This window comes from Lathyrus oleraceus, chromosome 7, assembly GCF_024323335.1.
Source record: "Lathyrus oleraceus cultivar Zhongwan6 chromosome 7, CAAS_Psat_ZW6_1.0, whole genome shotgun sequence".
In the NCBI taxonomy this organism is placed as follows: Eukaryota; Viridiplantae; Streptophyta; class Magnoliopsida; order Fabales; family Fabaceae; genus Lathyrus; species Lathyrus oleraceus.
The window spans coordinates 1,000,991-1,027,833 of NC_066585.1; the positions used below are offsets into that span (position 1 = coordinate 1,000,991).

Here is a 26,843-nt window from a genome sequence, read left to right on the forward strand (position 1 = left end):
CTGGGATGCATCCACCATCGTCCATCATCCAGCTCTTCTGACTACGTCAACACAGATCAGAAGTGTATCCTCTACTGTTTGCACAATATGAATCCAAGGAACTAGATCCCTCTGCGTAGGTTGATTTCATATGTTCTGATTGAGAGTGGTTTGGTGGATCATCTCATTCATATGAATCTCATGGAAGACGTCACAATGGACGTTGGGAAGCCCCTAAATGGGAAGAATTTGAAGAGTATGAGACGGATTGACAAGGTTCGTGTTAAACCCACCAGAAACACCTCCTGGAAAGAACTGAAGGACAAAAGAGAGAAAGCGAATGAGATGTACCTTTTCACCAAGATTGATCCTCCAGAAGTTATAGCATGTTATCTGCAAGATCTGGAACCTCAAGGCTACGACATCTCTGGCTTCAGAATGGATTGGCTCCCAGATCTTCCTCCTAACTTCTTGAAGAGAAAGAGAGAACCCTCTCAAAAGACGATTGTTTAGAAGAAGAAGATTCTCAAGCTGGGAAAGTCTTCAGCGACTGAGAAGAAGCCAGCGTATCTGACCTCTTCTTCAACACCTTCTGGTAAGATCTTTATCTCAGAAGATCTGAACTCCTCCGGCTCTAGGCAACTTACTTAATCACTCCCTCTACCACCTCCCATAATCTCAACCATAGTTACAACTTCCTCCACTCCAGCTACCACACATATTAATTCTCCAATAGAAAAATCCAAATCTCAACAACCAACAACCTCATTCTCTACCTCATTTGAACCAACACCATCCATACCAACTCATTCTGAACCAAACCCATCTAACCAAACCCACTCACAACCTACTCATTCTCAAACCTTTCCATCAGATCCCACAACCTATGACCCCATCCCTCTCAGAACCGTCACATTTTCTCCTTCATTACCTCTCTCCAACCTCCAAACAACCTCCATCCCACACTCTGAAACACTCTTGTTCAACGAACCCTTATCACCAACCCTCTCGACCACCCATAGCTCCCCTCCTTATTATGGCCTAACCCCATACTCTAAACACTCTAGTTCAGATTACACCGACCCAACCTCCCCAAACCTTGAAGAGTTTCAAGCCATAACTGATTCAGAAAGAACTCCTTCTATACCAGCATGCAAACCAATTCCTGAACCCTTTAAACTTGAACTCACCCTACCCACCTTTGATGAGGCATTAGCCAAATTCTCATAAAGTTCAGATTCTAGGTTCAAGAAGCTCTCTTACAAATCTAACACCAGTGAGAATCCTTCTAAAGTAAGTACTAACTATAACAAATTCATCAGGTGGATGACATTTGAGATCTTCAAGATGAAGGGCCTCTCTGAACAAGTCAGAAATGACTTCATCAAAAGTGTTGAGGAAAGGCTAGAAGCTCAGTTGGTGAAGGAAGTGGCTGAAAAGGCTGAAAGGGAAGCAATAGAGAAAGCTGCCAAGGAGGTTGCTGCCAAGGAGGTTGCTGCCAAAGAGAAAGCTAAGCGAGAAGTAGAAGCAACAATGGTTGCAGAAGCTCCTTAGAAGGTTGCATCTGAGAAAGCTCTTGAGGTTGCTCTGATTCATGGATAGTCATCAACAACTAATTTTGCCCATATGGTCATCAAAATTCTGGAAGAGTTATATAAGGAACAACAATTGGTCAAAGTCAGACTTGACAAACAAGATCAGTTCAACACTAACATTCATAACTTGTTAGCTGAGCTACTTCAGAGGATGCCTCCTCCACCTAAACCTTAGACACTTTAGGATTTCTCTGTAATATTTTTCTAAGTGTTTTTAATTTTAAGGCTTTGTTTATGCTCTTTTCTCGCTGTACTCTCTGAAGTTTTTCTTCCAATCAATGAATTTCTGGCTTATTTACTTTTTAAGTCTGACAAAAAGGGGGAGAATTAGATAGAAGTCTTTTGATGAATTATTTTATCTAAATCTCATAAATACACTGCTTACATTCTGACATAAAATAATTGCATAGTTCTAAGTCAATTCTCAGGACCTATCTGAATCAAGGGAAACTAAATTTCTATCTGAGAAACTACTAAATCAAGTCAAGAAACCTCAGAAGATCTGGTAAGAAATTCTCTACCTCAGAAACCCATATTTGATACTAAACATCTTTTAAACTTTTTTAAATATCAGACTTAGGGGGAGATTGCTAATCTCAGGGGGAGTCACTTTTCTATCTGACTCTGGTCATTTTCAGTTTAGTATCTCTGAAAGTACTTATTGTTTCATCAAAATTCTAAGTTTTGTCATCATCAAAATGGGGGAGATTGTTAGAACAAGATTTTGATTCTGCAATATATCTCTAAGTTTTTATGATAACAAATAATGAAACAATTTGGTATCCTAACAAGTTTCTTAAAGTATGAAGGATTCTAAGTTAAAATGACTTTGATAAGTCACCTTTTGATTATTAAGAAACGAATATCTGACCTCTGAATTAGTCCAAAAGCGTTGACCCAACACAAAGAGAAATCACATCTGACACTGAACAGAATGCATCTGAGGAGTAATCACTTGAAGAATCAGACTTTGAAGTTCAAGCTCTGATGATCTGATTCTAAGAACTCTATCTGAAGAATCTGCAAGAGATATTTGAAGACTCTAACTCTAAAGACTCTGATCATGCTCACCTCACTCTAACACATGCTCAGAAACACGCCATCAGATGTCACCTGTCAGAAACTTAAGCTGGAAGTATTCAAATTATAGTACAATCCTTTTAAGGAAACATTTGATTATACTCTGAGTCTGCTATGGAGAGGATAAGGAGTTTACTACATTTAACTCCCACAACTGGCACAAAATCTTTATTGATTTTCCCCCAATGGTATTTTCTCAAGTGCTATATAAGGGTCTCTTCACAACTTGCTAAAATACACAACTTTGATACAACAACATTGTCATACAACTTTCTCACCACTCTTACGAAGAACAACTCACTACATACAATATTATTTCTTTACCATTATTGTTGTAAGAAAAAGTTTCCATACAAGAGTTGTTGCTCAGTATTGTGTGGTTATCTTTTACTATTCTTAAATTGTGTATATACTGCTTATCTAGAAGCATCTAGCGAAACACTTTATAATTCTTGTAATTGCTTTCGATTCCTCAAGTGACTTATTTAGGTTTGTAGACTTGAGAGGGCAAAGAGGTTGTTGAACCCTTAGACAAACCTTGTAATTTGTTGAGATTAGTGGATTAAGTCCTTGTTGAAGGCGAAATCACCTTGGTCGGGTGGACTGGAGTAGCTTTGAATTTCAAGCGAACCAGGATAAATCATTTGTGTTGTTACTATTAATTTTGTGTGTGTTGTTGAAAAAATCTTTTAATTCCTGTGAAAATAATTCAAACCCCTATTTCTTATTTTTCTCTACCTTCATTTCTCTCAATCATTAAACCCTATTGATCAAATCCAATTCACAATGTTGAATGTTGATTTACAACTCAACTAGACAAACCTACAACCATATCAAGTTACTGAAACATATTGTGGTGTACATACAACAATAACAAAGACTCAAATAAACCATAACATTCTAATATATTCAATGTATTGCTTGCTTCTCAATGTAGGTTTTGAGCTCCTTATATAGCATAAGTATTCTTAGATTTTCTCCTTGGTTCTTTGATTTAATTTCGTCCCAAATCTTTGCACAATCTCTTGGATATGATTTGTTTCATAAATATCTCCAACGAAAAGATATGATTTGATTTGTTTCAAATTCAAATTTAAAAACAAATTTATTATCCTATAACATTAAAAATAATGCATTGTTAATGCAATATAATTTTACATAATTATTTAATAAAGTTTTATCATTCAATCATGTCATATCCATATTTTAGAAATAAAATTATAATTTAACCTAATACACTTTGTAAGAAAAAAAATATAAGATAAGAAGTCTAATTATTTTAGAAGGACAAAACCAATTCAAAGGAAAGCTATCACTTACGCATTGTAATGTGAATTTCCTTTTTATTTTATTTTTGGAAAGTCGGTGACTTAAAAAAAATCAATTTTTGTTTAGCTTTATTGTGAGGATATTAATCTTTAAAAAAGAAAGAGAAAGTAATGAAGGTAGAAGTAGATTATTTGGTAAATGCGGCGGGTAAATAATAAAAGAAACAAGAATGACTAATAGAGGAGATGCAAGATGAGTATCGTTAGTAAGTATAAATAATATTGCTATTTTATCATTTAAAAGAGAGAGTATAATTAATAGTACTAGTAGAATAAAAAAAAGAGGAAAAGATATAGGCGAAGTACTAGTAAAAAGAATGAAAAGGAAAAAAAGAAAAGAAAAGAAAAAAGAACAGTTGACTAGTTGCTTTACTGTAGACAGTAGTATATATCTACTCTTACTCGTATTGATTGATGCGTTATATGTTGTCTTGATAATCTCACAGCCTGTACCTCCAACTCATTTCTTCATTTTTTTATTCTTTCTTTTCTTTATCCTCTACTCTAACCCAACAACAACAACCATCAAACGAACCTTCTTCTTCTTCTTTTTTTGACGGTTACTCCTTTCACACAAACAACTAACCATTCATTCATCTCTCTCTTCTCTTCTGTGTATTCTATCTATGTATATGTGACACACAGAAAGAGAGAATAATGAGAAGAAAACACAGATCAATGGATCCAATCTTCACCCTCTTACTAATTCTACTCACTGGACCACAACTAGCTCGAGCAGATCTAGATTCCGAACGAGCTGCATTACTGGCTCTCCGTTCCTCTGTCGGCGGCAGAACCCTTTTCTGGAACGCAACCAACCAGACTCCATGCAACTGGGCCGGTGTCCAATGCGACGACCACCGTGTCGTAGAGCTTCATCTTCCCGGCGTAGCTCTTTCCGGACAAATACCTACCGGCATATTCTCCAATCTAACTCACCTCCGTACTCTCAGTCTTCGTTTCAATGCTCTCACAGGTTCACTCCCTTCAGATCTGGCTTCCTGTGTCAACCTCAGGAACCTTTATCTTCAGCGAAACCTTCTCTCCGGCGAAATCCCTCACTTTCTCTTTAACTTACCGGATTTGGTTCGGCTCAACATGGCCTTTAACAACTTCTCAGGTCCCATTTCAACTTCATTCAACAATTTCACCAGACTCAAAACCCTCTACCTCGAAAACAACCACCTTTCAGGTTCTATACCGGAACTCACTCGTTTAAGCCTCGACCAGTTCAATGTCTCTAACAATATCTTAAACGGTTCTGTTCCCGATAAGCTTCACACTTTCCCTCAAGATTCCTTTTTGGGGAATTCTCTATGCGGTCCACCTCTTTCTCTTTGCCCCGGAACCGAGACAAATGCTTCTTCTTTCACTGCCGACGGAGGTAACACTGGTAAGAAGAAGAACAAGTTGTCTGGAGGAGCCATTGCTGGAATTGTCATTGGATCTGTCGTGTTCCTTCTTTTGCTCGTTTTCCTTTTCATCTTCCTGTGTAGGAACAAGAGTAGCAAGAAAACCAGTGCTGTTGATGTTGCTACCGTGAAGCATCCTGAGTCTGATGTTCCTCGTGATAAGTCTATTTCCGACCTGGAGAATGGCAATGGATATGCTTCAGCTGCTACTGCTGCCGCGGCGGTGGTTGCAGTCAACAAGGTTGAAGCAAATGGAAATGGAAACACTGCTGGTGGAGCTAAGAAGTTGGTGTTTTTTGGGAGTGCGCCGAGGACTTTTGATCTAGAGGATCTGTTGAGGGCTTCTGCCGAGGTGTTGGGTAAAGGGACATTTGGGACAGCGTACAAGGCGGTTTTGGAGTCAGGGCCGATGGTGGCGGTGAAAAGGTTGAAGGATGTGACAATAAATGAGAAGGAGTTCAGAGAGAAAATTGAAGCGGTTGGAGCAGTAGATCATCAGAGTTTGGTGCCTTTAAGAGCTTACTATTTCAGCAGGGATGAGAAACTTCTTGTTTATGATTACATGTCAATGGGAAGCCTCTCTGCACTTTTGCATGGTCAGTTTCTTCCACAATCATTGCTACAATTTACCTTTTTTGTGTTTATTTTTGCCTTTTGGGAATGCATCATACTATGATGAATGCCATTAGATTACAATGTAGAATGATTTAGGAGTTAGAGTATGAGATTATGATGGTTGCCTCTCAAATCCACGGTTAAGGGATTGGATGAATGGTTAATTGACTCAATTTTATTAATTTTCTTCTATTAGATTGATAATCTAAAGCAAATACTGCTAACAGATATTTGAGCTGTATACAATAATATTCCTTATTTGAATTGTGGGACATAGGAGATGATCGAAACCCTGGTCGATGATGGATCGGTATAATGAATTCTGTGATATCTGTTGTTGCAGGAAACAAAGGAGCAGGTAGGACACCATTGAATTGGGAAATGAGATCAAGCATTGCACTAGGAGCAGCCCATGGCATTGAGTTCCTTCATTCACAAGGGCCTAATGTTTCCCATGGAAACATAAAGTCATCGAATATCCTCTTAACTAAATCATATGATGCAAAAGTGTCTGATTTTGGGCTTGCTCAGCTTGTCGGACCATCTTCCACCCCAAACCGTGTTGCTGGGTACCGTGCTCCAGAAGTAACTGATCCTCGCAAAGTATCTCAAAAGGCAGATGTGTACAGTTTTGGCGTATTGCTCTTAGAACTTCTAACCGGGAAGGCACCTACACACGCACTCCTAAATGAAGAAGGGGTAGACCTCCCAAGATGGGTTCAATCTGTGGTTAGAGAAGAGTGGACTTCTGAGGTGTTTGATCTTGAGCTCCTAAGGTATCAGAATGTTGAAGAGGAGATGGTTCAGTTGCTTCAACTTGCTGTTGATTGTGCAGCACAATACCCTGATAAGCGACCATCGATGTCAGATGTCGTACGAAGCATTCAAGAATTACGTCGATCTAGCTTGAAAGAGGAGCAAGACCAAATCCAACATGACAACAATGATATAGAATTGTAGTAAGTTAAGATGGTGGTACATCACTATCTTCTCATTCGGCTTGTCTGCTCCACCTACATGCTGGACTTTGCTACATCAGAGTCACATCACATTCCAATTTTTTTCTTTTTTAAATTGTTAAAAATTAAAATCTTGTGCTTATGTTTGTATTTTATATCTTGAGCCTCAAATTTGTTTGCTCTTTGAATTTCTTCTTCATTTCTCTGCCATCTTCCCTCTTTTTCCTTTTTCTTTTTTCAATTAGTACTTTGGGGGAAGTGGATGGATATCTGTTCCATTCCATTATTAGTTATTGTTGTTGGATTATGGTTGATGTAATTATTACTTTTGCTTTACCATGGCTTTTGCTTTTTGTTGAAAACCTGTATTCCAATTGAGATACTATTAAAGTTGCTGTCATTGGTTGGTTGCTATGTCTTTCTTTAATTGTTGCCAAAAAAGTTGGTTAGTCACCGCTTTGATGTAGTTGGATGAATGATTTATACCCTGGAACCAACCTTGATTGATCGTGGCAGTTGGTTTCAGATTTATTTATATAGTAGGGTAGGGTACTCACATCACAGAGGAAAGAATAATGCTGTGCCTTTACATAAAATAATAACTAGGTACACTAAGGATAGTTGGCAATATGATATAGTGAAAAAATCTATAGAGGACAGAATATCATGGCACAACTTGCATATCATGTTACACTATTTTCAAACCACAACTTGTCAATATATCATCATTTCTAGAATTCTAATATTGACGGAAGAGATTTTAATACATAAGATTCAACAAAAAAAAATCATAAATTTTACATTTAGACACACTAATACACTTAGACAAAAAAATCTTGTTAATGAAAAAAATGAGAGATTTGTTGAAAATCCACCATAAGTTATGGAGACTTTCAATCAATCTTGATGAACAAGATTGTTATCAACCACGCAATGACAATAAATAAATAAAAGAATGATTGAAAAAGAAAGAAAAGAACGTTGGAGAATAAGAATATTTTCTGCGAAAGAAAAGAACATTGAAGAATAAGAATATTTTCTGCAGAGTTTTCTCTCTGCCTACAACGTAACTACAAAATTCTGTGAATACAATGTTATGAGTTTTTCTTACAAGAATAGGCGTTACTCCCTATATTTATAGATTTAGGTTAACTTACTCCCTAAGACAAAATCCAAAACTATAAAAGCCCAAAATAGTTAACACTACTAAAAATAGATCTAAGTCGAAATCTTGTGTGAAGCAACATGCTTCGACACATCGACACATTAATACAACTCTACACATCCTTGTTATGTCGAGCAACCTGCTTTGACACAAGGAATCATAATTCAACACAAGACCTAATTTATTGTGTCTAAGATATCTACATTCATCATAACTCTTAGTCTTCTGAATATTTCGACCTGCACTCCCTTCGTCATGATGTCTGCAATCTAATTCTCGGTTCTGCAGTGTTCCGAATTCATCTTCCTATATGCTACATGCTCTCAAAGATAATGGAATCTTATTTCGATGTGCTTGCTTCGACCATGTGCTATCAGATTCTTTGTCAGATTAATAGTTGATATGCTGTTGATCTTCATGGTAATTGCTCAACGACTCTTCGATGTTATCTCTTCGACCAGATTCACCATCCACGTTGCTTGACATGCACAAAGAGAGGCATCTATGTATTATGCTTTGCACGACGATAATGCCATTACTGGCTCCTTTCTCGAACTCCAAGCAACTGGTGCACGGCCTAGCATAAACGCATAGTCAGTTGTGGATTTTCGATCCTCAGTATCACTACACCAACTTGAGTCGGTGTATCCCACTAGTTTGCATTCTTTTCCTTCATCAGCTGTAGGACACAAAATGCCATAGTCGAGATTTCCTTTCAGATACCTTAGTATCCTCCTCGCCGCTGCTAGATGTGATACCTTTGGCTTCTACATGAATCTACTCACCATACTTACACTGTATGCTAAGACATGCCTTGTGTGGCAAAGGTATTTAAGTGACCTAATAAGTCTTCTATATTTAGTTGGTTTGACATCATCTTCATTTGAATCTTTCGACAGTTGTAATCTGGGCTCAGCTGGAGTCGAAGTTGGATTGCAATCTTGCATCTCAATCTCTTGAGTATTCGCTTGCATACCTTCTTTGATGCATCATCAAACCTCTACCACTCTTGTAGAATTTGATGCCATGAAATATGAAATGTCACCCAGATTTGACATTTTAAATTCCTTGTGGAGATCACCTTTGAAGTTTTCGATCCCCTTCTTGCAGCCACATGTTATCAACAAGTCATCGACATATATACATAGTATAAGCAATTCTCTCTTGATTCTTCTTACATATACTCCATGTTCAGTTGCGTACTTCATAAATTCCTTCTCCCTTAGGAAGTCATCTATCTTCTTGTTCCAAGCTCTTGGAGCTTGTTTAAGTCCGTACAGGGCTTTATGTAGTCTGTACATCCTTCTTTCTTCGCCTTGTTTCACAAACCCAACTGGTTGTGCAGCATAAACTTCTTCTTATAAGGGGTCATTCATGAATGCACATTTCACATCCATCTGACACATCTGCCAGTTGTTCATGTTTGTTAGACCAACAATCAACCTGATTGTTTCGATCCTAGCAATAGGTGCAAAAACTTTATCGAAGCCGATTCCTTCTTTCTGAAGAAATCCTTTCGCCATAAGTCTCACCTTATGTCTAGTCACTTTTCCTTTGGGATTCAAATTCACCTTGTATACCCACTTCACATCGAATGCCTTCTTGTCTTGGGGCAATTCGACAAGTGACCAAGTGTTGTTGACTTCGATTGACTCCAGTTCTTCGTTCAATGCTTTCACCCACTTGGAATCTTTTAATGCCTCGGCTGCATTGACTGGTTCGACATCTGTGTAGAAAGCATAATGTACCAGCTCACCTTCTTCATTTACCACATCATCTGATGTAATCACACATTCCTGTAGTCTTGTAGGCATGTGTCTTGTTCTTTGAGGTCTGCTTGGGACTGCTTCCCCTCTGACTCTTGGCGAGATTCATTAGCTGGTTCATCACATAAGATTCTCATTGATTCTTTCTTAACATTCTCAGTCCAATCCCATTCCTTAAGCTCATCTATGATCACGTCCCTGCTGATACCACTTGCTTGTTCACTGGGTCGAACAACTTGTATCCTTCAGTCGAACGATATCCTATCAGGATTATCTGAATCAACTTGTCATCAAGTTTTCTTCTCAATTGATTTGGTTGTGGTTTCCCTCATGCTGCAACTTTGCATATCAGGAATTTCATGGAGCAATGGTGATGGATCAAACTGCTGCGTTTCAGGTGCATCACTTGGCAGATTAGTGTGGGGTTGATTTATGAACTTCAAATAGGCATGTCCTAACTTCATGTGGTTGCGGCAAGGCATGAGGTTTGTGTTGTTTTGATTCTCCTTTTGGCTTATGTTCCTTACAGTTTGGATTTTGCTTTAGGCAGCTGGTCGGGAAAATATCAAGTGTACTATTTTGTCAATGTAGTAATAATAGGGATGGTGTATGAATATTTCCTACAATGACCCTTGAGTGTATATCTCCTTAATAATGCAAAAGGTTTCAATTACCGGATCTTAAAATTGTTTTCCCCTAAGACCTCAGAGGGAAACCTTTGGATATTCAATCTAATCTCTAAGTCCTTAGGCGATTATGATGAAACCAAGCAATTGCAAATTAACAAGAATAAACCGATAACCATAAGGTATCCCTAGTCCTAGGTGATATCTATTATGGTTTCACTGTACAAAAACCTTAACAATTGCAATCCCGCTAATTGTTAACCATATAGCAATCCTAATTTTTCTGATAAAGAAAGCATTATGAATATTGCACAGTGAAATTAACAATAAACATCATATATTAAGGAAATTATCAATTCAGAGTCATTACACGATCAATTCAGGGGCATCCCCCTGGCTTTGGGGGGTTTAGCCTTTCATATTATTCAAATAAGATACAAAATAAAATTTAGACATTACAAAAGTATGGGAATTCTGTTGATCTTCAATTGCATCCGCTCTTGAAAGACCTTCATTCTTCGCCGCTCTTGATCGCTTCAATCTTAATCGTACCAAATATGTAAACGTGTAAAACTCCTCTTCTCCGTATTCAAAAATCCCCTAAATAGTTCTTGATCACTAGTTTGATGTAGCAAAAGTCCAAAATGCCCTCCGGGATCAGCCGTGCCAAAATACAGCAAAAACTGGAAAATGAGGTATCCAAGCCAACACTGGCCGTGTCAGGAAACATGACAAGCCGTGTCAGGCAACACGACAGGCTGTGTTAGTTGTCTGGCAACCAAGGCTTGACACGCCCTTTCCAGGGACGCTGACACGAGCACCCGTGTCAGCTCCCTGTTTTATGCCCCTGGCTCTCCTCTCCTGACACGGATCGTGTTGGGCAACACAGGTGGTCGTGTCAGGGATATTGTGTCATCCAATTTCCTTTTCCGACAGGCCCGGAACGTTCGATTCCCTTGGCGATCCCTCCGGTATTCTTGGTTACACCTGAAACCAGTAAAACTACCACAAAGAGACATAAAATGGAGTATAACGATGCAAACCAAATATAATCAACAAATTGAAATGATAATGCAAAACATCTAATTTACTAAATAGAACGACAAAACAGGTAGGCTAATGTGTTACCGACTTCGTGAAATTGTATCGAATGAGTGTCAGAAAACAAGTAGAATTGGAGACTGAGCACAACCCCAAACTTATCTCATTGCTTTTCCTCAAGCGATGCTCGAGAAATCAGGACGGTCACCCCTAAATTCTGCATCCATAATGCTACTGTGATCTTTCGCGATTCCTTGTTCATTTTTCATTCACTGTTTTACTCTTTCCCGACTTCCGACTTCCGCTACAATTTCACAATGACACATCTTTTGGCTTGTAGCTTTTCACACTCTCACCAAATCTCTCGGGATCAAAGTGTTTGCACTAAAAAAAACAGAGCATGCAAAGTCAACTCTTAGGTTTGAATCACAGATACCTTCATAACAAGAACACACAACACACATTATTCGATGGCTTTTTGGGTTGTAGTGGGGCTAAGGTGCAAGGTGGGGAAACTTAACAAAACAAAAAGGGAAAAACTAGAGGTTCACGCTCAGAGTCCGTGTTGCTACCCTCGTAATTGTGTTCAATCTTTTAATCAGGAGGTTTTTCTTTTGGGCATCGTTCTTGTTGGGATTCATTGGCTCTTATTTCTCTCTTCTTTTTATTGCTCTTTTGAGCACGCTTTTTGCCAATCTCAATTCTTCTAGATAAGTGCTTCATGATACTTCTCATTTTTTTTTTTGAAGTTTCGTACTTTTCTAATTTTTTCTACACTTATCTACTTTTTATCGGTGTCCCAAAAATTTGATGAAACCCCAAACTTAGGGTTTTCCACAAATCTGGGGTAAACAACACTTATCTAAGCAAGGTACGGTAGTGTTTGGGCTACAATTATTTACAGTGGTTAAACAACAAACAAAAGGAAATATGGCTCGAATTGGGTGAACGAAGGGTAATAATGGCGGGTTTCCTGGAAAGGCTCAGGGTTAAAATAAAATAAAAATGCCTCAGTGTGTACATGTGTGTTATGAAATTCCAGCATCTCTTATGCAAACCCAGAGAGACATAGACATACCTGAAAAGCTCTCATGATGACTAGTGTTTGGCCTTTTTATAGTTCTCACCATGTTTGGTATAGCTTGCAGGCTTCCAAGATACCTCTTAGTGTGATGTAGCTTCGTCTTTGCTTCGGTTACAGAGTATTCCTGAGTAGTCCAGTGACAGAGAGTCGCGTTCGATTATTCAGATCAGTAGCATCAATTTTTGGGGGTTTCTAGAAGAGCGAGTAGAGGAGTGTGTCTTTCATCCAACCACTCCAAGCCTCATTATTCATACGGGACGAATGTCCTCTATCTGTAACACACAGAATACCACACAACTAATTACTTTAAACAAACATAATAAAATGCTGAAAATACTAAGAACAAAAATAACAAATAATACCCCCCCCCTCCCCCCACACACACACACACTTGAACCAAACATTGTCCATAATGTTTAATCCAAGATAGAGAGGGACTCGCACAGGATTAGGGTTTTAAACCCCCTATACTTTGATGCAAGTCCAAGTCACCTTTTTGAAATGATTCCACAGACAAACCTTATCTCCACAAGCCAAGAGTTACGGTGATCCACTAATGAAATGAATGATGCATGTGAATGAATTGCTAATGTATGCAATTTGAAAATGAAGGGTAAATTTTGGGGTATAACACAACCCAACAAATATAAAACACATAAATGCTTTTGTTATGGGGATTGTTCATCTGAAAGCATATTCATAAAAAATCTCATTATTCCCAAACTCATATCTGGAGTAAATCAGGTTACTTAACTTGCTTTTGTTATGAGGATTGTTCATTAGAAAGCATATTCTCAAACCCAGAAATGCTTTTGTTATGGGAATTGTTCATCATAAAGCATATTCATCAAAAATATCCTTATTCCCAAACTCATATCTGGAGTAAACCGGGATTGATCATCAGAAAGCATATTCATAAAAAATGCTTTTGTTGCGATTCTAAAATGTTTTTGCATTTGGGCCATCGATTAGATCCGGTATCAATATCATCTATTTTGATATGAATCGGCTTGATTGGTGAAATGATGAGTGATTTGAAGATATTTTTGCATCTAAATCGGTTGAGGATGTTTTCGGAATCCACAGTTATTGTTCTGTCGAGTTCATTATTCTTATTCCGACAGTTGTTGTTTTCGGAATCTGGAAAATATGGATGAGTCGACATTGTTCTTATTCGTTTTGATGTTCTTTACACTTGCCTTCAAATTCTAAGGATGTTGTTAATTGTGTAGAATTAATTAATTAATTACAGCCACACGAGGTTGTTTCTTAGACTGCCAAGAAATCTATTTATGGCCTTATAATGCACAAGACAAGACCTACAAGTGGACCTTATATCACCTGGGCCTACTTCCCAACCTGCATCACAGTAGACTGTTATGGCTACTTTTATACCAGGAAGATAATATTTAAGATGAAGACCAAGATTATTAGTGCCTCTTAAACATCTAAGAAGACTATGTACCACTTTATAATGATTCTCTGGAGGCTGAGATAGAAATTGATGCTATAGCCACCAACGATTGTAGTAGAAATATCTTTAGCTTGGGACATTTGTGCTCTACCAATAACTATTGAATATATTTGACTCGAAAAAGGATTAATGATATCGAGCCTCCTTACTTCAATCCTCATAAAATAGTCAAGTATCCCAAGATGCCTGTTAGTATATATTTTATTCGTGAAACAAATAAGCAGACATGATATACCCTAGTGGTACACTACCTTTTCAAGTAACTGTGGTGACTGTGATTTGATTCCAGTTGAACGCAAAATTTGGAGGGATTTTATTTTGTAATTTTGGTGACCTTGGTGATGAAGATGAATGTTCTTTTCTAACTCAACTGCCACACATGCATAAACAAATGTTGTTTGAGTAAAATAGATGGAAAAGACTTTTATGGACTTTTCTTGAATTGTTTGAACAATTAAAGGGCTACATTTATTCTTTTTTAAATTAAGGGACCAAAATGGATTCCGCGGTATAGTTTAGGGACCAAAAAGGATATTTTGCCTAAAGTTATCACCAAATAAAAAGTGTCAAGAGTATCAAATTTTGATGTAGTAAGTATAAGGCATAATTAGTCCTTAGGTCCCTTAACTTTAAACGAAGTTTCGTGTTGTTCCCCTAACTAAAAAAAGTTACGTATTGGTACCTTAACTTCTCTTTCGTTAAAGTATTTGGTCTCTTCCGTTAGTTAGGGTGAGAAAATGTTAAGTATGGTTGAGATGGCATGCCAGGTATACAACCATTCAAGTTAAGACTCGGTTGTTGTGTTATAAACCATTTAGGATTTGTGTTTTCCCAATCTTCATCTTCCTCCTTCGTTTTTCACTATTCATACATTCATCTTCCGTCTTCCATCATGCATCCGTATGCTCATACATCCATCTTCCATCGTACATTCGTATTCCTCAATCTTCCATCAATGCTTTAATGTTTAAGAATGCAAGCAATGGCTCAATCACAAGTTTTGGTACATATGGATCTGTGCTTCATAGAAACAAGATAATTGAGTGTTTTTGCCAAGATGATAGTGTTCTTCATACAGTTTCTGATGTGAATAGTGTCAATTATGGGAGAAAATTTTGGGGTTGTAGAAATTACAGAAATCACATGGACAAGAGGTGTAATTTCTTCAAGTGGTTAGGCGATGAATTTGTTGATGAAAGTGATTTGAAGCTTGAAAGACAAAAGAAGAAAATTAACAAATTGAAGAATGAGGTTATCCACACTAAAGGATGGTTGAAAATGTCCATTGTGGTTGGGATGTTGAGCTTAGGGTTGAACCTTGTGTTTGTAAAAAAGTATTTCAATTAGGATTATGGTAATTTAGTGTTTTGTTTTCACAATATGAATGTAATCTTCTATTTATTTAATGAAGAATGTTAGTGTTTGTTTTAACAAAGTGTTGTGTTTGTACCTTATTCATCTGTTTTAACACTGATACATAACTGGTATAAAAGTTGGAACAAAATATAACCTGTTATAATGCATATCTATAACATTCAAAAAGGCATTATAAGTCATTGTCATTAAGCCATTATAAGAAATATCAATAACATTACAAAAAGGCATTACAAGTCATTGTCAATAAGCCACTATAAGACACTAAAATAATATTACAAAAAACCATTATAAGCCACTGTCAATAAACCATTATAAGACACTAAAATAACATTAGAAAAAGGCATTATAAGCCATTGTCAATAAGTCATTATAAGGTACTAAAATAACATTACAAAAATCATTATAAGGCATAACAAACATCATAACAAACATCAAGGTTGACTTGAAACAGACTTCCCACCCTTTTGAAGTTTTTTTTCTTTTTGGATAGTGGCTGACTTGAAATTGTTGGTTATGGTGGTTGACTTGAAACTGTTGGTTGTGGTGGCTGACTTAAAATTATTGGTTGTGGTTTCTGAGTTGAGGCTCCTTCTGCTACCTGAGTTGGAGGTACCACTAGTTATGGCAGTTTACAGATGGCCTTGTTGTGACCTTCCTTGTGGCAACGACTACACTTGATTCCATGGTTTGCCATTTTCAAGTGTCTCTCATCCCTCACCATTTCTCCAGCTTCTCTATTTATCTTTTTCTTTGATCTTTCAAATTATCTCTTTATTGGTGGTGATTGTATTTGTCGTCTTCAGAAAATTATTTTTCCTTTAAAATATAAAAAATTAATTTCATCAATTGCTACAAATGCATGTCCCAAGTAAAATTGCTTGTTTTATGTTTTTGTACGGTTTTTATTCTTTATTTTACTTTTGTTGTGTATATTTTAAATTTAAATTTTTTTAAGAGATTAATTGTTATGCATTGTCAGTGTAAAAAGTTTTACCCTGTCAATGCATCACAATCATCGGTCTGTATTACTTTTTAAATGTTTAAAATAAAAATCAAAACTTTCAAATAAATTAATGGTTATGATGCATTGGCAGTGTAAAAAATCTTTACACTGTCAGTGTATATCAATTAATCTCATTTTTTAAATATAGATTCAATTAAATTTTGATCTCCGATTTTAACTGCCTCATAAAATTAATTTTATATTTAGAACTAACAATGTGTTTATTTTAAAATAATGTGTTCACTTTTAAATTACTCAATGTTAAGTAAATACTTATAAATATAAGATTCATAAATTCACATATTATTTTTCAACCAAAATTTAGAGAGACAGAAATTGTGAAGATCAATTAATGATCCAAAAACTAAATACTTTTTTCCATAATAATAATTATATTTGACGTTCTTTAAAAAAATCTATTTTTTATATGTCGAAATTAACATATACGTTTATTTTACTAACAATGCAAAAACTATAAGAAGAGGAAACCAATCAATAGATCTAAAAATAAATAGATTATTTTAAACGAGAAAAAACATATTTAATTTTTTTTTTAAATACAAACTACTCATTAGAAACCTGAAGAAAGAAAAAGACAAAACCAAGCAAAATAAAGTGATAAGGTGGCACTTGCTACCCGTGTCAAATTCTTATTCTATTTTTTTATGTTTATTTTTAAATTATATGAAAAATGATAAAATAAATAGATTTATCTAAAATATGTAATATTTTTGTGAAAATAATAGTTTGATTTATATTAATTAAAAAGTGATAAATATGATTAAAAAAATTAATTGTCATTTATTTATAAATCATGCCTACGACAAATATTTATTCTTAATTAATTAGTTAAAAGATGATTATTTATAAATAAATTAGCTTTTATTACTTTGACGTAATAAATAGTGTTAACGATTGGACATGGTAGATTATATTTTTTTTTATCTTGTGTAAGTATCTCAATTTTTTTTGCATATATTTATTTTAAAATTATTTGAAAAACAATAGAATTTTAAATTTTATTTTAATTATTATTAGATAAAAATGTGATACTGCGATAATATTATTAATTATAATTTATTATATAAGAGCAAATATTTATTTTAAATAAACTAGTTGAACCGGTCAAAATACTTTATAAAATGGAAAGGGTCTCAAAAAATATCGGAAGATTCTTATAGTGGTATCCAAAATGCCTATACGAATTCAATTTATGGTTTCCAAATAATAATTAAAATAAAATAGGTCATATGAAAAAAATGATATGATTGTTGGAACAAAATTGGTTTGTACCATATCTCTAAGGTTTTAATGATAACAAAGTATTTAAAGAACAATAAGGTATACTACCAAACGTTCAAGTGCGCAGGACCAAAGACTAAAATTTATGAAGAGAACCTAGTACTGGTACTGAGAATGAACATTTAAAGAGAAGCTTAAGATCCATATTCTGAAAGATCTGAAGTTGAAGACCAGACTCTGAGGACTCAAACTCTGAATGAAGTCAGCCTCTGAAGATCCAGATACTGAAGAGTCAGTCTCTAAAGATCCAGACTTTGAAGATCCAGTCAACGCAAGAATCAAGAAGATTCTGATAGGTCACTATCAGGCTCTGATGATATTTTGTCTTCTTCTAATCACGTGAAGACTTAAGCAAAAATCTGCAGAAGACATCTGGGATGCAACATATAGCAAAGGAATTTCAAATGAGTTTTTAACTGTATTAACCATATCAAGAAACATCTCAATGTCTCTGAATCAAGCTTCTCAATGACTCTCTTGTGCAAACTCTTCAACGACTATTTTCTTTATCTCTATATAAGAAGCTGAAGACTTGAAGAAAAAGAACGAACCAATTGACAATAAAAGAGTTGTTACGCTGTCAAACAAAAAAGCACAAGTTTAACTTAGAATTTCTTAACACTTGTATATCCTTAGAAATTCGTAAGTCTTAAAGAGTATTTATGTGTTATATCTTGTATATACCTCTGATTATATATCAAGTTTAGTTTTTCACAATCTCTTAATTGTAAGTTAGAGTTTAAGAAGTCTCTTGTGTGCTTAAGTATTAGAAGTCTCTTACTTGTATGTTTGAATTTTTGAGGTCTCTTGCTTGTGTGCTTGAGCAGTAGAAGTCTCTTACTTGTGTGTTTGAGCATTGGGAATCTTTTTCTTTGTGCTTGAGCAATTGTAATCAATTTTAATTATAGCAAATTTCCTTGGAAGTGAAAGGGGACTGAAATACTCTCAATTTGTGGGAGAAACCAAGATAATTGCTCGTGTCTCTCCTACTTTCCTTTCTACCTCTGAACTTTTTAATTTGCTTCTAAACACTTAACTCTGATTGAGATTCTAGACAATATGTTTAGAATCTCATAAGAGTTTTTTCAAAAGGGAAAAAAATCTAACATAATTCAACCTCCTTCTTGTGTTTTATTCACCTTCAGTTGGCATTAGAGCACGATATGTGCTTTTAACACTTAACAGTGGTATAGAAAAGATCTAGAGAGAAAAACATGCTTGATGTATCTGAAACCTCTGGTGGTCCCAGAAAAACTATTGTAAACTCTGATTCTAATACATCTAAAACTAAGAACTATACTTCTAAACCTCCAACTTTCAGTGGAGATTCTACTGAGTTTGAATGGTGGAAAAGTAAGATGTACACTCACATCCTAAGTGTTGATGATGAGTTATGGGACATCCTTGAAGATGATATTTACATCCTTGTTGACGGAATAAGAATGGTGGCTGATAAAAGAGCCTCACTCCCACTCAAAAGAAAACTTATAGAAAATATCACAGAGTGCGCGACATTCTGGTAGATGCTCTACCTCCTTCAGAGTATATCAAAATCATAAACAAATCTATTTCTAAAACCATATTTGAATCCTTGGTTGATACCTATTAAGGCAATCGACAAGTAAAAGAAGCAAAGGATAACCTTTTGGTCCAACCGTATCAACTGTTCATAATGAAGGAAGATGAAGACGTTGAAACCATGTTCTAAAGGTTTCAAGTTCTTGTATCTGGACTTAAAGTTTTGAACAAGAGTTATACAACTTATGATCATGTCAAGAAGATTCTTATGACTCTTCCTGTCAGATACAAACCAAAGGTGACAACCATTCAGAAAGCCAAAGACTTAAACACTATAAGTCTTGAAATCCTGGTAAGCAATCTCCAAAGTCATTAGATGGAGCTCAATGGAGATGAACCTACTAAAAAATCAAAGTATCTTGCTTTTAAATCTATTGCTCAACCTGCCAAGTCTCCTAAAATCTGGGAATCTGAAGAAGCAGCTCATGCAGGAACTTTGGAAGAAGATTTTGACGATGAATAAATGACTTTCATAATCAAAAGATTGCAGTATCTAGCCAAGAAGAACAAAATATTATATGGAAAAAGCAATGGCTTCAGAGGATCAAGCTCTAGAGAAAAGAAAGATTATTAGAAGGGATGTTTCAACTGCAAGAATCCTGGTCACTTCATTGTTGACTGTTCAGAGGTGCAAAAGGACAAGTCAAAGAAAATAAGCTATCAGAAGAACAACTTCAGAAACAAGTTCAAGAAGAGTCTCATAAAAACATGGTATGAACTTGACAAATGAAGAAGACTCTGGAAAATATGAAGAACAAACCAATATAGCTCTAATGGCTCTTACATATTCAGACACAGAATCTGACTGATATTCTAGATCAGAGTTTGAAGAAGAAGATGAGGTATTCTCTAAACTATCTCGTGTCAATTTAATTACTCTTATTCAAGATATTATGGGTCGTTGTCAAGAAAAATCCAGATATGTGAAAATTTTAAAAAAAGCAATATGATTTACTGAACGATGAGTTAAAATCTTCTTAAAATTAAAAATGAAGCTTTAAAAATAGATCATATTGCTCTAGGAAAATAAAATTTTGATAAACCTCTTGATGGACGTGAAATAGCTCTTTATAAGTTTATCATGTCTGGCTTTAACAGGACAAACCTTACATCCATGATTTATGGTGTAAGTAGGAGAAAATGAGAGGGTCTTTGTTATTCTAAAAAAAGCTTTTAATCCAATGGATGGAACCTTGATTAAACCAATAGAACATTATTCTTAAAGCTTTGCTAAAAAAGGGATAGATTCCTATTTTGTATCTGTTGTTGACAAATCAAAGGTTCAGAAACATTTAGAACCTAAAACTGTAAAGTCAGAGGTTCTTAAGAAATCAGAACCCGAGACTTCAAAGTCAAAGGTTCTTAAGAAACCATAACCAACAACTCTAAAGTCAAAGGTTCTGAATAAACCATAACCTAAGACATCAAAGTCTAAGGTTCTGAAAGATTCATAACCAAAGGCTAAGATTTATTCAAGACATCAAACATTTAAATCAAAAGTCTTGAATTATTCTAAGCCTTACTATATGAAAGCTAAGGTTCAAAATAAGAAGAAGTCTGTCAGAACTAACCTCTAAGGACCCATATGCCTATGGGTACCTAAATCTTAAATTGTTTTTGCATCAGATTTACTTTAAGGGAGAAGCAAAGCAACAATCTTGATACCTGGACAGTGTCTGCTCACGACATATGATAAGAAAAAAGCATATGTTCCAACCCTAACTCTGAAAGATGGGGGAATTATAGAATCTTGAGGAAATTAGAAAGGAAAGATCATCGTTACGTGTACTATTGATAATTCCTCTATCTCTATTATAACATGATTGTCCCGTTTCTCAATTAATAAGGAAGTTTTCTATTAAATGGTGGATCAAATTTAATGAAGAATTACTTTCTTCAGCAAAGTTGGATGTTTGGTTTAAAGCCCATCCAATCCTTTGTAAAATTACCAGTACTATTTCAGAAGATACACATTCCTAATACATCAATCCAAGTTATTAGCCTTTTTGTTGGCTACTACAAGTCACCAAGACTTTATTATTAAAATGAAAGAAGTTATGTCTACTTTATCGGAATGTGAAAGTGCTTTTAACATATCTGATCACGCCAACAATAACGAAGACGAGTGATATGGTATTCCCGATATTTAGGGATAAGAAGTACTTTGAAGATTACCTACAACTATTGGATAAAATCAATTACTATGATGAAAATAAGATTCGTCATTATCACTATTAAAGAGCTAGTTATGTAACTTTACTTCTATTTGTTTAGCTGTAATCATAAAAGGCTACGTGTTTATCAATTTTTTTTTTTGTCTTGTTGTAATTATAAAAATCCACGTGAGTGATCTTTACCTTTGAATTATTTGATTTTTGGACAATTATCAGCCTTGTAGGCCCCTTGTTTGTATATATATGTATGTAGTTTTAAGGTGAATTTAATTTTCAAAAAAAATTATGGGTCATTTCCCTCTATAAAGTATAAAGAGGGATAAGTTTGTTAGCAAACAACATGAATTTAATTTTCTAAAAAAAATTATGGGTCATTTATCTCTATAAAGAGGGATCAATTTGTTAGCAAACAACGTCCGAAAATCCAGCAATTTGATTTAGAAACTCCGAACATTGCAATTCTTGCAAGTATACCTTCCAATAAGAATAATGTTTAAGTATAATATGTCTTCCATAATATAATCTCTGCTTTAATTTCTACTATGATATCATAAATTATATTTCAAAAAATAATACTATTATTCTATCATAAGAAAAATAATATTTATAATATTAACAAATTTATAATGTATCTCACATATATATTTCAAGACTCATAATCATTATCACCCTAAAATCATTTGATTGGTTAATAAGATACATAAAAATTAACATCTTATAAAATTTAATCAAAATATTTAATTTTGATCCATTTCTTTAATATAGATTTTTGATTGATATTAAATATTATAAATATAATCTATACGACTTATCGGATGCATGAGTTAACATCTTAATAACATTTGATCATATATATTCAGACACAATAATTAAATGTAAAGTAACCCCTTGTTTTCTAAAATAAAAATATTCTAAGGGGGTGTTTGTTTCGTGGATACAAATATTATTCCCGGGAATATGACATTGGAATTCACATATTCCCTTGTTTGTTTCAAGTTTTGATAGTTTATGTCTGGGTACTTTTTATTCCCAGGAATATGTTTTGTTCATAAATTTCTCCATTTTTATTCCCATGTCAAATGATGGGAATCTTATATTCCCATGGGAATATAAAAAAACCAACCATAACTTCCCACTCTCATGTTATTTTAACACATTTATTTTTAATTTTTTAATTTTTAAAATTTAATTAAATAAAACTTAAAAATATTCCTAGGAACTTTATTGATTTTGCCAAACACATTGATGGGAATAAAGTTCCTGGCAATACTATTCCTAGGAATGATATTCCCGGAATTATAATTTTAATCCATCAAACAAACACACCCTAATAGTATTAGTAAATTGAAAGAAAGAAATTGATGAGTAACCTGACAAAGGCATAAGTGAGTCATCATATCATGTGAGAGTCATAACTCTACCAATGCAATAATTGGTTTTGCTGGTGGTTTATGGAAGACAACGTCCGATTCCAATAAAAATATGCATTGTTTATTTGATTAAAATTTTTAATAAACTATTCTTTACTTTTAAAATCTGCGTTTATACATAAAGTTATCACTAAGATAAAAACTGATATCAAATTTTGATGTATTAAGTATAAATACTACTTCAAATTCTATTTATAAAAAAGTTCTATTTTTATTTTATTGTTTATTTAGACTGTATCATCCTGGATCAGATAAATTAATTATTTAATAAATCTAATAAATTAATCTTTTTTTATTAATAGAATTTGAGGGAGTATAAAAAAACAGAGATGCTGTGTGAATACTGTATTTGTTATCTTTGGAAAATTATTTATCTTTTAAAGGGTAAAAAACTAATTTCATCAACAGCTGCAAATGCATGTCCCAATTCATCCTTTTTGCCAAATGTTTGTTTGTTTTTGTGTCAAAAAACTTATAAACACGTAATTCTCAAGGTTTGATTGGTTGGGAAGAGAAAGGTTGAAGATAGAAATAGATAAGAGAAAGATGTATGAAATTAAAAATATTTGAAGTATTGTATGTTACAATTTTATTATAATTAAAATATTTCTCTATTTTTCAATAATACAATTTTATTAAATTATTTGAAATGGTCTTAGATCAATTATTTTATTTTAAAATAAAATGAGTACTTTCTATCTTTCATAACCTACACTCATTTCAAAATTATATAGAAACCAAAGGACATCATACTAGTTGTCATCAAAATTATATATATTCACAAAATGTCCTGTCTCAATTTTTATATTGACAAAATTTTACAACCAAAGAATAGTTATCTACTAGTAGTAGAATAGTAGATAAAGTATAGATTCTTATTCTTATACAATCACTCTACAATTTGTGATAGTGAATTCTCTTGGACACATGTGGAGCAACCTACCCTTTGATGTTCTCTCCTCCATCTTCTCTTTTCTCTCCCCAGATTCCTTAGCAAGAGCAAGATCCTCTTGCAAGAATTGGCACACATGTGGAACTTTCATAACCCAATACAAACCTCATGAGAATCCTACACAACCATGGTTCTTAGCACTTCCTATTCGAAATTACCAAAAACCATCTTGTTATGCTCAAAATCCCATCACAAACAATTGGCATGAAATTTCACTAGATTTCATTCCAACCCAAACAATACTTAAACCAGTTGCACCCATAGGAAGCTTGATCCTTTTTAAGGTAACAAATTCAACCACACTTCAATTGGTTCTTTGTAACCCTTTTACAAGACAACTCAAGTACTTACCTAAGTTGAATGTTTCAAGAACCAATCCAGCTTGTGGAATTGTTACAATTAAGGAAGCAAGTGATGTTTGTTACTTTCCTCGTTTTAGAATCTATGTCGCCGGGGGTATGTCCGAGGCTAAACACGGTGGCGCCGTTGCCTATGAAACAACCGTGGAAATGTATGATTCATGTGTTGACACGTGGGAGATTGTCGGGTCGGTGGCGGTTGAGTTTTCGGTTAGGCTAACGGTTTGGACACCAAATGAGAATGTTTATGTAGAAAGAACAAGATCGAAAACGTTGTATTGGATAACCTCGGCTAGGGCTTATAGTGTGATGGGATTTGATGTTGGAGATAATTGTTGGAGGGAATTTGGTGTGCCTCATGCGGATAAGCTTGAGTTTGCCACACTTGTGAGATGGAATGGAGGGTTGGGATTGGTTGGTGGCACGTGTGGTGGGAGTGTTTGTGTTTGGGAGATGAGTGAAGAGGATGATGATAAATGGTGTTTGGTTGATGAGATGCCATTTGAATTAGGGTTGAGATTGTTATGTGGGAAGAGAAATTGGGAAGGTGTTAAGTGTGTGAGTGATGATGATGCTATTTGTTTGTATAGGGAACTTGGAAATGGAATGGTGATTTGTAGAAAAGTAAGGGGGTTATGGGTATGGGTTTGGGTTGATGGGTGTGGTTATATTAAGGGGAAAAAAGTGCTTAATTGTCCTATTAGAGGAGTCATTGTTATTCCAAGTCTTGCTTGCTCATCTATTTTCTTTTGAATTAGGAACTATCTTGGGGTGTGATTGTTTAAGTGTTTTTTTTAGAGGATTTATTCATGTATGAACTTTTTTGTATTGAAAATAAATGCTATTTTATGAAAATCTATTATGTAGAAGTTTAATAATTGAAATGTCATGAGATTTATTCATGCATGTCATGAAATTTAATAATTGTAACATTATTTGGGGTTGATGGGTGTGGTTATTTGGGCTTATGAACTTTCCTAAGATAAATAGATACATGGCCTTATAGATTTTCAACACTGGAAATTGTTTTCTCTCCCCCCAACATGTATTTGTACCCCTACAGCTTCCCCAATTTTTATGGCCTTAACATTTTTGAAAAAACAAAACTCTTTCAGATTCCAACAAAATCAAATTTTGAAATTATTTATATAGTTTTGTTTTTGAAAAGTAAAAAAAAATTGCTTTTCCAAAATGTATTAATTTTTTTATAAGAGAAATTTTTATAAAAGCTAAATGATGTGTTTTTGTTTGATAAAGAGTTTAGGAAATTCAAAAAATTTAGAATTTTTTTCTTTCTAATAACTCATTTTCCCCCACTTTTTCAATGTAATATTTCGGTTAAATGATATTTCACCTTAGACCATTTGAGCGAATTCTAAATTTTATGTCTTTAATTTTTTTTTATTTCACTACTATAATATATAAATTTAACTTAATTTCTTGACATATGACTGCATAATCTCTTAGATGAATTATCTTCTTTGTCTATATCTTATGAATTTAAAAAAGTTATGTTTTTATAATTCATTTGTAATCTATTTTTGAGATTTTTAATTGGTAATGAATTAGAGAATTGCTTTTATTGTTCTTTGAGATTCTTTAGTATCAATCTCCTCGTTTTGGGACATTTTAGTTTTGGGGTCGACCCCGATAACAAAGAAGGAATCCATAAAAATGTGGGATCCAATATCATGAAAAAATACTCCTAATTAGACTATATCCCTGAGATTTAAAAAAAGGTTCATTAGTTGTAAATATGTTGTAATTGGATAAGTTATTAGGAGTATGATGGAACGAAAGGTCGAGAAAAGAAAGAAGAATGCACCAAAATGCAGCACCAAACGCATGTGATTGACAATCAAGAGATTACCCACCTCTTACAATAATAAACCGTGTTCATTTGTACTAAAATGATTAATTAATTAACAATTTCAAAATAGAAGATGATACTATAAAGTTATATAATCTATATACCTGCAATATAGTAACACACCCATTTAAATGCCTTTGTGCCTTGTTTTTTCCCTCTTTCAACACAATCAAAGACTCATATAAACTAGCAACAACAAAGTTATAAACAACAAGACCCTAATTATAACTATCAAGTGAATCCAAATCATCGAATTGTTTAATAAATCCTGTAAATACATTATTCTATATTTTTGGAAAGTAGAACTTCGCAAATGCGAGTAATATGTAAAGTCTAAAAAAATTAACAAATCTATGATTGTGGGCACAAAGTTGTTTGCGAATATTGACAACGGTTATCTCATCCCCTTTAAATACACTTAATGTTTCACATTGTTGGTCTTCTACAACTACTAAGGATTTACCATAGACAATCCAAGAGCAAACCAAACATCAAACGGAGTAAAAGAAACTATTTTATTCTTAACCTTAATTTCTTACTACGTGCATCTCATCTACTTACTAACTTCCATAATAAACCACTAGAGATTGAGAATTCATTGCATATATCAACACCCATTTAAATGGGATGGATGCGATATGAGCTCATTGAACTGGTGTTAAGCTCTCACTTAT

General features: G+C 34.4%; 2 protein-coding genes across 2 annotated transcripts; both read left to right on the forward strand.

The window, feature by feature from the left end:
- The first annotated feature begins 4,395 nt into the window (after window positions 1–4,395).
- LOC127108004 (probable inactive receptor kinase At1g48480) lies at window positions 4,396–7,368 on the forward strand. Its single transcript, XM_051045369.1, has 2 exons — window positions 4,396–5,990; window positions 6,353–7,368. Exons 1-2 carry the CDS (start codon window positions 4,640–4,642, stop codon window positions 6,967–6,969), a joined length of 1,968 nt encoding a protein of 655 aa, XP_050901326.1. The 5' UTR covers window positions 4,396–4,639; the 3' UTR covers window positions 6,970–7,368.
- A 16,437-nt stretch (window positions 7,369–23,805) lies between these two features.
- Window positions 23,806–25,154, forward strand: LOC127108005 (F-box/kelch-repeat protein At5g15710). The gene has a single exon (XM_051045370.1). It carries the CDS (start codon window positions 23,916–23,918, stop codon window positions 25,050–25,052), a length of 1,137 nt encoding a protein of 378 aa, XP_050901327.1. The 5' UTR covers window positions 23,806–23,915; the 3' UTR covers window positions 25,053–25,154.
- Window positions 25,155–26,843: the final 1,689 nt, after the last annotated feature.